The sequence below is a fragment of the Aspergillus niger genome (genome assembly GCF_000002855.4).
Source record: "Aspergillus niger supercontig An04".
NCBI classification, from domain to species: domain Eukaryota; kingdom Fungi; phylum Ascomycota; class Eurotiomycetes; order Eurotiales; family Aspergillaceae; genus Aspergillus; species Aspergillus niger.
Window position 1 is genome coordinate 852,137 of NT_166539.1, and position 13,546 is coordinate 865,682.

Sequence of the window (13,546 nt, forward strand, 5' to 3'; positions counted from 1 at the left end):
CGTCTCCCTCTTCCGTCTCCCCAAAATCTCCCGTGGATCTTATCGCGCAGATAAATATCCCCCCATCAACCTATCAACCAAACATGGCACCCCAAAGGAAACGCAAGTCGGAGAGCGCGTCAATCGCCGAGGAAACCGAGTCACCTGCTGCGAAGAGAGTGGTAAGCCTTTCCTATCTACAAATTCGCCAATACTACCCGCGAGGTAGCGCCTATCAAACCAGTCGGCCCGTCCAATACGCGATCGCCGCCCACTGGCTAATCACGGTGTCATTCACGTCTCTTCTCCAATGATAGGAAGCATCGATGTTACATCCAATGCACGAACAAACGATTATGTTCTCCCAGTTTTACGTTCAAGCAATACTAATCATTTCTTATTTACATAGGCCGCGCCCGACACACCGGCTACCGGAGAAAAGAGAAAGAGGGGTCGTCCCAGGAAATATCCTGAGGGTAGTACTCCCAAGCGCCCTGACGGCCCCAAAAGAGGCCGTGGCCGTCCTCGTAAAGATCCGAATGCTCGTCAGTTCCCTCTTCGTCCCATAATTATCTCTGATGCTCTTACGGACAACGCCCACACGATTTCTTTTGTCATTCCAGCCTCCTATCAACGATGTGTTCGGTATGATATTATCTACAGCATTTGCTGACATACACCAGCTACTCCCGCAAAATCTACAACCCCCAAGCAGGGCAAACGGGGCAGGCCAAGGAAGAACCCGATCGAGAATGGAACCGAACCTACCTCATCAACAACGAAACCAGAGACGATCGATACCACATCCTTCGAAGGACGCTCATACTGGTTGATGAAGGCTGAACCGGAATCGCGATTAGAGAAAGGTGTTGATGTAAAATTCTCCATTGATGACTTGGCTTCTCGCAAGGAGCCGGAGCCATGGGACGGTACGTTTCCATAATAGGGCCTTGAATGATTGACATGTCTGCTGATCACCCAGTAGGTGTGCGTAACCCTGTTGGTAAGTGAGACCATTGGCGGTGGCAAGCTAGCCTTCTGGCTTACAAGCGACATAGCACAAAAACATATCCGTGACATGAAGAAGGGTGATCTCGCCTTCTTCTACCACTCCAACTGCAAAGTACCAGGCATTGCGGGTATCATGGAGATTGTCCAGGAGCATTCACCAGATGGTTAGTCCTAACACGAGCCCTTTCTGGAAAGGACAAGGTCAGCTAATACGGCGAGCATGTTTAGAGTCAGCCTTCGACCCCGCCCACCCATACTACGACGAAAAGTCGAACCGAGACGATCCCAAGTGGCAGGTTGTGCACGTAGAGTTCCGGCGCAAGTTCAACAAAATGATTACGCTGAACGATCTCAAATCATATGCACAGTCCGAGCGGGCTCTTGAAAATATGCAGGTGCTGAAGCAGTCCCGGCTGAGTGTGACGCCAGTAAGCGTCACAGAATGGGCGTTTATCATGCGGGTAGCGGACGAAAACGAGGCCAAGGCAAATGCCGAAGCTTCCAAGGATGACAGTGCCGAGGGCGACGAGCCCGAATCAAGCGAGTAAAGGATAAAGCGATTTCATTGTGTTGCAGGGCTTCTGGGATGATCAACTTACTCTTGTGGGAATTCGACACGCGCATTTTACTCTGTTATGTACAATCAAGGGAGTTTCTTTCGGTGCAGCTGATGGTGCGGTGGAGTCACGTAGCAGGCGGGTTACAACGGCAGCTTGTTTGGATGACATGTCATGATTCTGACCGGGGATGCTTTTATATTGCCACTAGTTGACGCATTATAGGCCTTGTAAACTAGCAGATCCCCTGGCGAGAACATACCATACCTTCTAGACTCGGCAAAGAACATCTGTGGCTGTAGCGACGCTTTGTGTCTTGACGGTTATCTGTCGTGCAACAAGTCGGAAATCCATCACTGCTGGCGGTAGAAGGATATTCAACTGCTTCTGAATATCCGCGACAACTGCAACCTATTATTGAGTAATCGGGGAAGCGAGGGGTTTATGGCGAGGATTCGGGGAGGGGCGACAAGGCTGGAAGACCCGGAAGAACCATGATTGGGGATGGAAGATGCAAGCTGCATGCACATGAGGAGGGGAGAGCAGGTGGTCCCGCTAGATGAGGGAAAGAAGTGCGGAGGAGCTGCAGAATCAAGCTTATCAAGCTGAGGTGATTAGTTTACTTCGCCGGTGGAGTTGCTGACCCAGAGATTGGAGACGCCGGCGAAAGGATGGGATCCAGAAGAGTAAGTGTATGCGAAGAGGGGCTGCCCGAGCACCGCCGCGTCTCCCATTCGCTCTTCCATCCTTCGCTGGCGGGGATGCTTCATCCGGCTTCCCATCAACCAACTAATCCCCCTCGACCCTCTCCTTCAGCTTCGTCCCATACATAAAATCTTCCCCTCAATGCCCTTCTCCTCCTCCTTCCCCGCTCCCTTTCGCTGTCTTTCCTTCTCCTCTCTGCGGCTGCGTGGTGTGTCTTTCTCCCGTCTGCCAGTTGTTCCTTTCTCCCCTCATCGTCATCACTTCCATAGCTCGTCCATCACAATGAGCGATCTGTCCGTGCAGCTGACAGCCCCGAATGGGCGCACATACGCCCAGCCGGTTGGTTTGTTCATCAACAATGAATTTGTCGCTTCCAAGTCCGGCGAGAAGTTCGCCACCATCAACCCTTCGTACGTGACCTCCCAATCCTAGTATCTTTCTTGGATCTGCAGCTGACCAGTGCTAGAAATGAAGCGGAAATCACCTCGGTCTATGCTGCGGGTGAAGAAGACGTGGATATTGCTGTGAAGGCTGCCCGGAAAGCCCTCAACCACCCGTCATGGAAGTTGTTGCCTCCGACTGAACGGGGCACCCTGATGTTGAAGCTGGCCGACTTGGTCGAGCAGCACAAGGAGACGCTTGCCACCATTGAAACGTGGGACAATGGTAGGGAGCCTCGCAATTTTCTCAAAGGCGATCGATCATCATGTACTGATTCTCTCCAGGCAAGCCATACTCCGTTTCGTTGAACGATGACCTGGGAGAGGTTGTTGGCTGCCTCCGGTACTATGCTGGATACGCCGACAAGGTCCATGGTCAGACTATTAGCACCACCCCGGCCAAGTTTGCCTATACTCTTCGTCAGCCAATTGGTGTCGTGGGTCAGATTATCCCCTGGAACTTCCCTCTCGCGATGGCTGCCTGGAAGTTGGGTCCTGCCTTGGCCTGCGGAAACACCGTGGTTCTGAAACCGGCTGAGCAGACTCCGCTCAGTGTTCTCTATCTTGCCAACCTCATCAAGGAGGCCGGTTTCCCGCCAGGTGTTGTCAACATCCTGAACGGCCTTGGACGCGTAGCTGGAAGTGCGCTCGTGACCCACCCCGGGGTGGACAAGGTTGCCTTCACAGGTTCGACGTTGACTGGCCGCGAAGTTATGAAGTTGGCTGCAGGCACCCTGAAGAACATTACGCTCGAGACAGGTGGCAAATCTCCCCTGGTCGTCTTCAGTGATGCCGATATCGACCAGGCTGCCAAGTGGGCGCATGCGGGTATCATGTACAACCAAGGACAGGTTTGCACCGCCACCTCTCGTATCCTGGTGCACGAGTCCGTCTATGACAAGTTCGTGGCGCTCTTCAAGGAAGCCGTGGCCAACACCAGCAAGGTGGGCGATCCCTTTGCCGACGACACCTTCCAGGGTCCCCAGGTCACCAAGGCCCAATACGACCGCGTGCTCTCCTATATCGAAGCTGGAAAGTCCGAAGGAGCGACCCTGGTGGCCGGTGGCGAGCCGTTCAAGAACGTCGGCGACGGCAAGGGTTTCTTTATCGCGCCCACCATCTTCACCAACGTCAAGGATAACATGCGGATCTACCGGGAGGAGGTTTTCGGACCATTTGTCGTGATTTCCAGCTTCTCAGAGGAGGACGAGGCTGTGAGACGGGCCAACGATACGACCTATGGACTGGGCGCTGCCCTGTTCACCAAGGACATTGAGCGTGCACACCGGGTTGCGTCGGAGATCGAAGCGGGCATGGTCTGGATCAACAGCAGCAACGACAGCGATATCCGGGTGCCTTTCGGGGGTGTGAAGCAGAGCGGAATTGGGCGCGAACTTGGCGAGGCCGGTCTGGAGGCCTACTCACAGATCAAAGCGGTCCATGTCAACTTGGGAACGAAGCTGTAGGCGAGCGCAAGTGATGGCGAATGAATTGCAACCGTGATCTGTGGGACGAGCCTGGTAGGACGAACACATACACATGCATCCGATGGACCGTTGTGTTGATGGCGATGCATGAAGGAAAAGAGAGATGCTATGTGGCTCTGCGACATTGGCTGCACGTCGTGTACCCGATGACTGACATAAAGTTGGTGTGTTGTTGCCAACTTGACTATACCCTGAACTGACGAAAAAAAATAAAAATTGTACCATAATTCGACCATGTCAACTGGCAGGCAGGCTACGTGAATTTGAGCCTGAGTGATCTTTCACATTCCCCTTTTAAGCCGTAGTGTAGCACCCAACACACCACAAACAAACCCTTTTTAGCCTAAAGGACAAGCCCAAACGTTACACATCCAGATACCAGATCTCACAACATATATACCAAGGACCAAGCACTCGCTTACCTGTCTCCATACAGTACCAACGAACTCATACCCACATCAACATCAACCTGCACGTCCATCCATATGCACATAAGTAAATACCATGCACATCACCCAACAACCAAGGCACTTACCAAACCCAACCACTTCAACCAGTCATCAGATGTTAAGACAAACAAAGCAAAACCCAACAGTCAAAATCCAAATCCAGTTTCAAACTCATACCCTGCAATCAATCAATCAGTCAATCAACTGAAATTGTCACCTTATCCCCCGCGCCCAGACCCAAAACAAACCCTTTAGAAGCAGAAAGCATGGGTACCTGACCTGACTTACCACATATACTCTTACCTACTTTGCTGGCTCACTTACATTGCTTTATAGCATCCCAAAGATGAAACAGGGATATCAAAGCGATTGGACGAGAGACAAAAAACCAAAGTGAAATACAGTTGGGATAGAAATTGCGCTTGCTTTGCTTACATGTAAGTATTTTAAATCGTTGGCTTAAGGTGACTTGCAAGTGTTGGGGAAGTAAGGGGGGTAAGTGGGTGGTTTCTTGGCTGCTGAGAGTTTTGTACGTGCATGTAGTACTGCCACAGTAGTTGAAGTACTTGGTAAGTAAGTAGAGTTTATATGTGAGTTGTAGTATGTATGAAGTATGTAGGATGTAAGTGACAACTCAGCCAGTGCTTCATGCATATACATGTACATACAAGTAGGTTTTGTGGAATATCAGTCTAGATGATAATTAATTGTCAAGCATTATAATAAAACAAAGAAAGTAGGTTTGGAATGGCGCTGGGGGAGAGTGTAGTAGTAAGAGATTGTGGGAGTGACATACATATTATATGTGGTATGTGCGTTTGCTGCATGTCGGTAGATATCCATTCCCCAACTTACTTGCATTGCATGCGTGCAGGATTAGTATATTCTTTGGGGTTGATTTGGATTGATCGGTTGTAGAGTCTGATTGCATTTTCATAATTTATGAATAAAGATAATTAATATCTGGATTTTGAGGTGGGTTGAGCTATTTGGTGAGTAGGTCCTGATTTCATGGACATGTTATTTAATATATGTAAATATATTTTTCAGTCCGACATAGTAGTACTCTGAATAACTTAATAAAATGATTCAAGTCTAAAGGCAAATTGTACATGCAAGAATACTATTAAATATATATTTATATATCCTACTACATAACTACTTACCACAATAATGACTATCCATCATCTCAATTGGACTTATACCAACAACACCCCGCGCCTAACCACATCAGGAAACACAATGCTCGCTTCGAGCTTCTCCTTCTATCTGCATGATAATCTGCATACCACAACATACAACTGACATGACACACAGTAGAAGCTTTCAGTCAAACAGCAAACAGAACTTAACCCAACCAACCACAGAATTAGAAGCAACTTGAAGAATATCTTCCGATGAGAACCCCCAAAGAAACTCTCAAGCCAATTTATGCATGTTTCATCTCGAACAAGTTCATGCCGTTTGATTTGTAATACCTCTAACATAACTTGCTTACTGCACTGTGTAAGTTGTTTGTGTATGCTGCATGAAAGCTACATACACACGTACATATATGTATGTGTGTTTGAGTGGCGTGGTTGATTGATTAATTGATTGATTGATTAATTGATTGATTGATTGTTTGTTTGTTTGCTTGTTGGGAGTTGAAGAATGAAGTTTCCACTATTATTACTGGGTTTGTCTATTTATTATTAGTAGTAGATAGTAGTAGTAGTCTATTATTTACTGCGGGTAGATACATGCTAAACACTATACCAAGCAAACTGATAACTGTTAGTTACTTTAGCTGCTAACTATTAAGTTTATACTAAGCCTCGGTATTAGGTCATAATCAATGACCGATATATACCCACCAACAACATGGATGATGAACACTAACTAGGCCAAGTATCATACTTCATAGTAGCATAGCAAACACAATTAATTAAACTCAAACAGTTGTCTGTTCAACCCACACATAACTTTCAGTACATACCTGTTTACTTACTACCTCAGGATAAACTCGCACCTAGTTGTCACTACTACTCAGCAACTTCAGCAACTCCCACCGACACTAATGCCAACACACAGCAAGCACCACACACCTCCCCCTCAACCTAATGCAAGAAATACCCAAAAAAGCCACATACATAAAGCCAATACCCAATGAGCATCAGCCAAGCGTCAAATATTTGTTGAATTCACGTGTCCGTGCATCGTCATTGGTAGAGAGGGGATGCCATGTGCAGGTTAGGTACCTACCAGGGTAAACTACTAGTAGAGGAGATAGGCAGAAGGGAGGATTTGGTTTCTGGGCTGGCTGGCTGGCTGGGCTAGCTAGCTGCATTGCGAACGTAAGAGCCATGTGTTGTGACTACTGTCGTGGCGGATTGCGACTGGGACTGGACTGGAACTGGGGTCGGGCTTACAGGAATTACTTTACTTTACTTTACTCTTACTAGTAGGTGGTTAGCTGGGGTGGGAGCATGCTGGGCATGGGTTTGTCGGAGTTGCTGGCTCCGGGGAGAAGGAAGAGAGAGAAAGGATGGGGGGTTGTCTGGCTGATCAGGGTTGATCCTAGGTTGTAAGTGGTCTCCCCCAGTCGCCACATGAGATGGATAGCTCAGACACTTGCATACACAGTCTGTTAGTCTCTCTCGTTCTCCCTCTTTCTCTCTTTGTTCAGAGTCTCCTCAACCTGGTAAAGGTACTTGATAGTAGTTAATATGTAACTTTCCTGCTGGGTGAGGGTAAGGGAAATACCATACATACGGTAACCGAGACCCCAAACATACCATACATACATACATACCATACCAACAGGGCCCCCCGTACCTGCACCCGCCATGTAAAGTTACATTGTCCTGCATGAAGAATCGATCATGTGAGGGCTGCCTAGGCCTCGCGCCGTGCGGCCCCATCGCTGCTCCTCGCCGCCTGCAATCGCACCGCGCGCGGAGAGAACTAAATCTGGACACACTTGCATACATAAGTACATCCATCTTCAATCTCAACATGCCATGCGGCATCACACCCCCTCCTTCCTCCTTCCTCCTTCTTTTCCCCCCCTCTCCCCTCTCTTCAATGTGACCACTCACTTTACAACGGTCGGGGATATCCCCTCCCAAAGCCCGCGCGCCGGCTCTTTGCCCACAGCCCACTACCCACCTACCTTACCCACTGGCTAGAGTCTTCCAGCTACCGATATGACCGACATGACACGCCGCATCCAGTCCGCTGCGTACACCGCATTTTTCGCGGACACATTGCTGGTTTGAGTGATCCACCGAACATTGGCTCGAATATCGGTCGTGTTTGCCTCCTGCAGGTACTGTCTGCCCGCCCAACTGATGCATCACCGTTGAGCTGGTCGAATGCTTTCTCCCCCCGCCGGGCTACGATGGATGACCTATTAAGGTTGTGTGGCCGACTCCGTCCGTTCGTATATCTGCACCGTCGATGGCCCAATGTTGGGCCGTCCGACCGTCAATCAATGCAGCGTCGCGGATTGTGGCCAAACGCCCCCCATCAACCGACCGCGACTTTATCACCCTCTTTTACTTCTTTCGTACATGATTAGCATTATGACGACGATCACCCCAGATAGACGGAGATCAAGGTCACTTCCGTTGTTAAGTAGCCGGCGTGAAGGCTCGCTCGTCAATAGCCATGTTGCTAGACCGCCTGGATGGGGGCAGTCACAAAGTCTCAAGTCTGTGCTTGCAACTCTCTCACTAAGACAGTTAGAGTAACCCGGTCTAGCCAGCAAAAGCAACGTAAGTCGGCCAAACCATAGGCGAGGATCCTGCCTAGCGTTGGCGCAGTCCCGAAGGAATTGCAATCTAGGAACATCGTAGCTGCTCCTTTACTATCCATCTCTCTCTGACTCTTCTTTTTTTTTTTTTTTTTTTTTTTTTTTTTTTGCTTTTTTTGGGTCTCCCTTTTCCCTTTTATTTCTTTTTCTTGCTTTGACTTAATGCCTTTTCTTGGCACGACACACAATGTAGAATGTAACTAGTCGCGACCTTTCGATGAGGTAGGTCTACTACCAGTAAGATCCAATTTTTAGGGAATATTGGGTGGTCAGTGCAGGGGAGCTGTCGTTTGTAACGGCTGTAAGTCAGAAGGCTGGCCTCCAACTGGTAGGGAAATCTTCCACATCATTCCGAAATTTGGGACCCTGGGCGGATATGCCGTGTCTGCATCCAAGGAACGCTTTTAGATCCGGGACTCACATTGCTTGATCCTGCTCTGTCGCGCAGCTTGCTTTAAGCCCTAAACTAACCGCTACTAGCTGTCGCCATATTTTCCAGACTGCCACAATGCTCCAGGGAGACCCCCCCCGGGTGCATTCCTATTTGTCCGTAACATCGCCCCGTATGTGATTTTACTCCACCGCGACCCTTGTCTGGAACAAATGAGGCGGCACACGGGAAGCCTGCCGCACCCTGTCACTGACAGCACCAAGGCTGGCTGGCGTCATGGTGAGACTCCAATCAATTAGCCCGATCAAACTCATTCGCCGGTGGGTAACTGGGCTTCCTCTTCCTTCTCGTCTTTGCTTTTCCTGGACATTCATTCGATAAGTTTTCCCACGTTTGCTGTGACGAAACTGTTGGTCCAGATAGCTGATACCAGTTCACATGACAGGTGATAGTCAGCTTCATTGAGTGGAGTCGGGCCTGGATGGTGTGGGTTTCAATAATCGTATCCACCAAAAACCCGACGGTCTCAATAGTAAAAGGGCCATCGAGCCGGGTGTTTGGAATACTTTTCTGGGCCGTGAGATACACGGACATCCGATGAGACACTATGTCTATTTATTGGCACGACGAGCAGGAGGCCGAGCTTCAGCTGAAACCGACGCGGTTTGCTTAGTCCAGACCTGATTAGCACCTGTGGCACCTGGATTGGGCCACCCACCGGTGAAAGTACCGACTAACTTGACACGGAGCAATGGCCCGATGGGCAATGCCAGCTTGCCAGACTACCAGACTGCCAGTACGTGGATAGTAGACTAGCACCGTAACTCAGAGAAGCCACCCAGCTAGCCCCACTAGCCATGAGCTCCCTAACGCTAAGGTAGAATCAGAAAAGTGTTCGATGAGATTCGTGCGGGGGCGACTGGCGACTGGGCTTGGCAACCGAGGACAACGCCGAAAGCTGCCCATGAGACTTTCGACTATCGAATCTCTCTTTTGGGCTGAATTCCTCAGCACTCACACAACGGTTCCAGTCTCCAGCAACCGTCTGGTTTTAGCCGCCGCGCATATTCCTTAAACTGACTAGGCTGTCTCGACCCAGCAGAGTCCACGGCTGCTCCCGATCTGATCCCCATATCTGAACCACCAGTTCTGAGGGTTGCACATCAGCCTGCCGTCAAAATGTCCGGCTTCCAGTACCAAAAGTGGACGGTCTCTGAGGTATGGTATCTCACATTCATTTTTGAGTGAAGGCGACCGGCCGAAGGAGACAAGAATGGGGAAGCTAATGCTCGCACTGGTTTCTGTATGCAGCCGTATGTCGATGTACCGGGAACCTTATTGGAAGGACCGTTTCACGACAAGACCAAGAATGAGTTTCGCTTCGTCGATATCTGGGAGCAGAAACTATACGTTCTGGACCTGGCCAAAGGGCCCGACTCCCTGAAGATCATGGACACATCTGTGTCAATCGGGTATGTCGCTCCTAGCTAGAGTCCTTGGCCCACAGAATAATTACACCGTAAGCGGTGCCCAAAAAGACACTAATCTCATACTCCGAACAATATGTAGAGTAACCGCCAACATTGCGAATGCTGGAGATTCACGCGAGAACCAGATCGTCGTAGCCGCAAAACATGGATTCGCCCTGGTCGACCGCACCACGGGCGCACTGTCCTATATTCAGAAAGTGTGGGACGATCCGGCCAAGGAGCATAGGTAAGTCAATTATCTAGTTTCTTTGCCATCATCCTCGTGGGTCTGACTCATCGGGAACGTCATCAAAACAGAATGCGTTTCAACGATGGGGCCGTCGACAGCCACGGACGGTTCTGGGCTGGAGCCATGAACGATTCCAAGGTGCAGAACCCAGTCAACGAAGGTGTGATATTCAGGTTAGACCCGGACATGAAACTGCACCGCATGGTTGAACAGGTGACGATTCCCAACGGGATTGGCTGGAATCCTGCGGATGACACTATGTACCTGACCGACTCTCCCACCGGCAAGATTTACGCCTTTGATTTCGATGCTGAGACCGGAAACATCAGCAACCGAAGGGTGTTCTTTGACATTGGGGAGCCAAAAGAGCCGGATGGGTTTGCCATCGATGAGGAGGGGTGTATATGGAGTGCAATCTACGGTGGTGGGAAGGTGATTCGTATCTCGCCGGAGGGCAAGATCATTGGCGAGATAACTTTTCCCACCCGAAACATTACCTGTCCAGCTTTTGTGGGAACGGAACTCTTCATCACGACCGCCAAGGATGATACCAATGATGACCAGTTTCCGGAATCCGTCCGGTATGGAGGCCGGCTCTATAGAGTCGACGTCGGCATCAAGGGTAAGCCTAAGAATGAGTTTCGACTCGAAGGCAGCCCGTTATAGGTAGTATTCGATAGACTAGCGTAATTAGTTAACTGCTAAAGATAAGCCGATCTGACCGCTTGTCGAACTATCACCTTGAAAGGATTCACCTGTAGGAGTCTCTGGGCCGGAGCCGTATGGTCTGTATACCCATCTAGAGAGATCAACATAATCGTGCAAATGAGTCTCTGAGACACATCTTCCAACCAAAGTGTAAAGCCTGCCCAGAAGGAAAGCGAAGTCCGTTAGCCACAGGATTCGCACAGAGCTGAGGTGGAGCAATCAGGTACTTCTGCTTACAGTACAGAGTATGTTGTGAAACATTCTGGCATCATAGTTACATGCTGTAATAGACATGCCGGAGGCCATGATTGAACGTATATTCGCAGCAGCAGATACGTATCCTTGCAGTTGTCGTTCCTTCCGATGAAGAAGGATGAAAGACTGCCTTGGTCGTGCCGGAACCGGAGGATAAGTGAGAGGTCCGCGGATCGACGAACGGTGGATGCAGAGGTGTTGGCACTGGGACTTTTGGGGACCCCAAGTCAGCAGACCTGGAAGTGGCCTTTGAAAAGCAGTGCCTGTCGTCTCTCTTCTTTCTTTTTCCTCCTTCATTTTATTTATTTATTTTTTTTTATGTATGTATTTATTTATTCTGTCTTTTCGGGTGACTCCCCCAATTATGCTCTTCTGTTTCCTGCTCCTCTCTTTAGTAGAATTCAGTTACTCGAAGGTGAGTCTGTAGCCTGTAGGGAGTATGTATGCAAAATGATCATAAATCACAACCGAAAGGTAAATGAAGATACAACATAGAGGGTTGGGTTTGTTGTGGAAGGTGTTACTCGTCTTACCGCCACATTGCATGGGTGAAGTTACCAGTATCGAGCAAGTAGAAGGGATATGAATAAACTTGGCAGGTAAACATGGGCCTAGAATGATCTCAGTGGCTATTACTGGAGTAAGGTATATCCCTAAGACGGGAAAGGTACATTCTAGCATCTACTTATTGTGACATGACAAGAAGTAGGTTCAGTCATGCATTCACGCATATATTTAGTAGGTACAAAGTACGCCTCAGAGATGATTGATGCCTGAGGGTGAAACGGGCATCCAGGCCGCAGCGAGCAACAAACAAGTGTCAACCCATAATGCCATTATCCTCCTCCAGTCTATTCTTTCCAGGTCCTCTACAATGGCATCCAACTCACAGGATCTTTAGATCGCATGCAGTGTTCCTGCCCTATCCGGATTCTAACTTGATGATCGCTCGACTTCTTCCAGGATGGTGGGTGACAAGTGTGAAGCATGTTGCATGCATATGCCGCACATATGCGCTACGGCAATACCATCACTTACCCTAAGGCCTGGGATCTAGCCGGAGCTAGCCTTTCCATGTGAGCATACCGATAATTCTGATATCATTGCCGCCTGGTGGGTTAATGATAGGTACTTTATTAAGCTATGCAAAGGTGCAGGCAAACGGAGAGACTCGTGGATGGACTGGAGCCACTTGGCTATGTATAGATATTTTCTTTTCTTTTCCGCTCTTTTTGTTGCTTTTCTTCTCTGCAGGGTGATGGTACTTTACTGACTTTCCTGACTGTACACTTACTATACATGATTTCTAAGTACGGATGTTGGTATGCATATCCTTACGTACATAAGAATACCAGCTAAGCGACGCAGGGCCAGCGGTTCGAAAGTACGGAGGGCACAAAGTGGATACCTTCCGATGCGCAGATTTGCTGCCTGTGTACTCCGTAGCTGAGATCTGGACCCGTAAGCTATGGAAGTTACAATATCAAGACGAGATTCGAACATTTCTCGAAGCAGGGAGGGAAAAGATAGATAATATCAATTAGTACAGGAAGAGACACAAACTACTATGATAGCCGTTGAGAATGAGCTGATAGACGGCTACAGCGGCACAAAAAAAAAAAAAAAAAAAAAAAAAAGGTGAATCACAACTTAGAAATGACAGTCCATGAGGAAGCAAATAATGAGGCAAAGGAGGGTGGGGGTGGAAAAGAAGGCTTGGTGAGGAGAAAAAATAAAATAAAGGAAAAGAAAATGAAAAGTTTTGGAGGAAAAAGCAACGTAGGAGGAGACAATACCATTCACTGCAGGTTCTGTGGCGATCGAAAATGGGCTTGTTATTATTGCTAGGATCGAATGGCGTCGTGATTGATAAGTACTCGACATAATAATTCATCTTCACCTTCCTCCTTGGGTAAGATACACTTCCTTCGCAGGATTGTGAAGGAAGGCAGGTCAGATGGCCGAGGGTGCCGTGTTCGCAAGCTTCTCTCCCCCTTGGTTCGAATTCCAACATTCGAGAATTCACACCGAAGCCACCTTATTCCCCCC

General features: G+C 48.8%; 4 protein-coding genes across 4 annotated transcripts; 3 read left to right on the plus strand and 1 right to left on the minus strand.

Moving 5' to 3' along the window:
• Window positions 1-83: 83 nt before the first annotated feature.
• On the plus strand, window positions 84-1,538 carry An04g03380 (uncharacterized protein; the record flags this gene model as incomplete). Its single annotated transcript, XM_001401669.3, has 6 exons — window positions 84-161; window positions 389-524; window positions 663-908; window positions 965-982; window positions 1,038-1,154; window positions 1,219-1,538. 6 exons carry the CDS (start codon window positions 84-86, stop codon window positions 1,536-1,538), a joined length of 915 nt encoding a protein of 304 aa, XP_001401706.1.
• Window positions 1,539-2,534: 996 nt separating this feature from the next.
• On the plus strand, window positions 2,535-4,158 carry An04g03400 (uncharacterized protein; the record flags this gene model as incomplete). Its single annotated transcript, XM_001401670.3, has 3 exons — window positions 2,535-2,662; window positions 2,719-2,918; window positions 2,978-4,158. The coding sequence occupies 3 exons, from the start codon at window positions 2,535-2,537 to the stop codon at window positions 4,156-4,158; spliced, it is 1,509 nt and encodes a 502-aa protein (XP_001401707.3).
• A 616-nt stretch (window positions 4,159-4,774) lies between these two features.
• An04g03410 (hypothetical protein) lies at window positions 4,775-5,559 on the minus strand (the record flags this gene model as incomplete). The annotated part of the gene is made up of 5 exons (XM_059747420.1): window positions 4,775-4,806; window positions 4,953-5,173; window positions 5,297-5,320; window positions 5,425-5,449; window positions 5,484-5,559. 5 exons carry the CDS (start codon window positions 5,557-5,559, stop codon window positions 4,775-4,777), a joined length of 378 nt encoding a protein of 125 aa, XP_059600487.1.
• Window positions 5,560-9,994: 4,435 nt separating this feature from the next.
• Window positions 9,995-11,200, plus strand: An04g03420 (uncharacterized protein; the record flags this gene model as incomplete). The annotated part of the gene is made up of 4 exons (XM_001401672.3): window positions 9,995-10,033; window positions 10,127-10,287; window positions 10,385-10,531; window positions 10,603-11,200. The coding sequence occupies 4 exons, from the start codon at window positions 9,995-9,997 to the stop codon at window positions 11,198-11,200; spliced, it is 945 nt and encodes a 314-aa protein (XP_001401709.1).
• Between the last annotated feature and the right edge of the window lie 2,346 nt (window positions 11,201-13,546).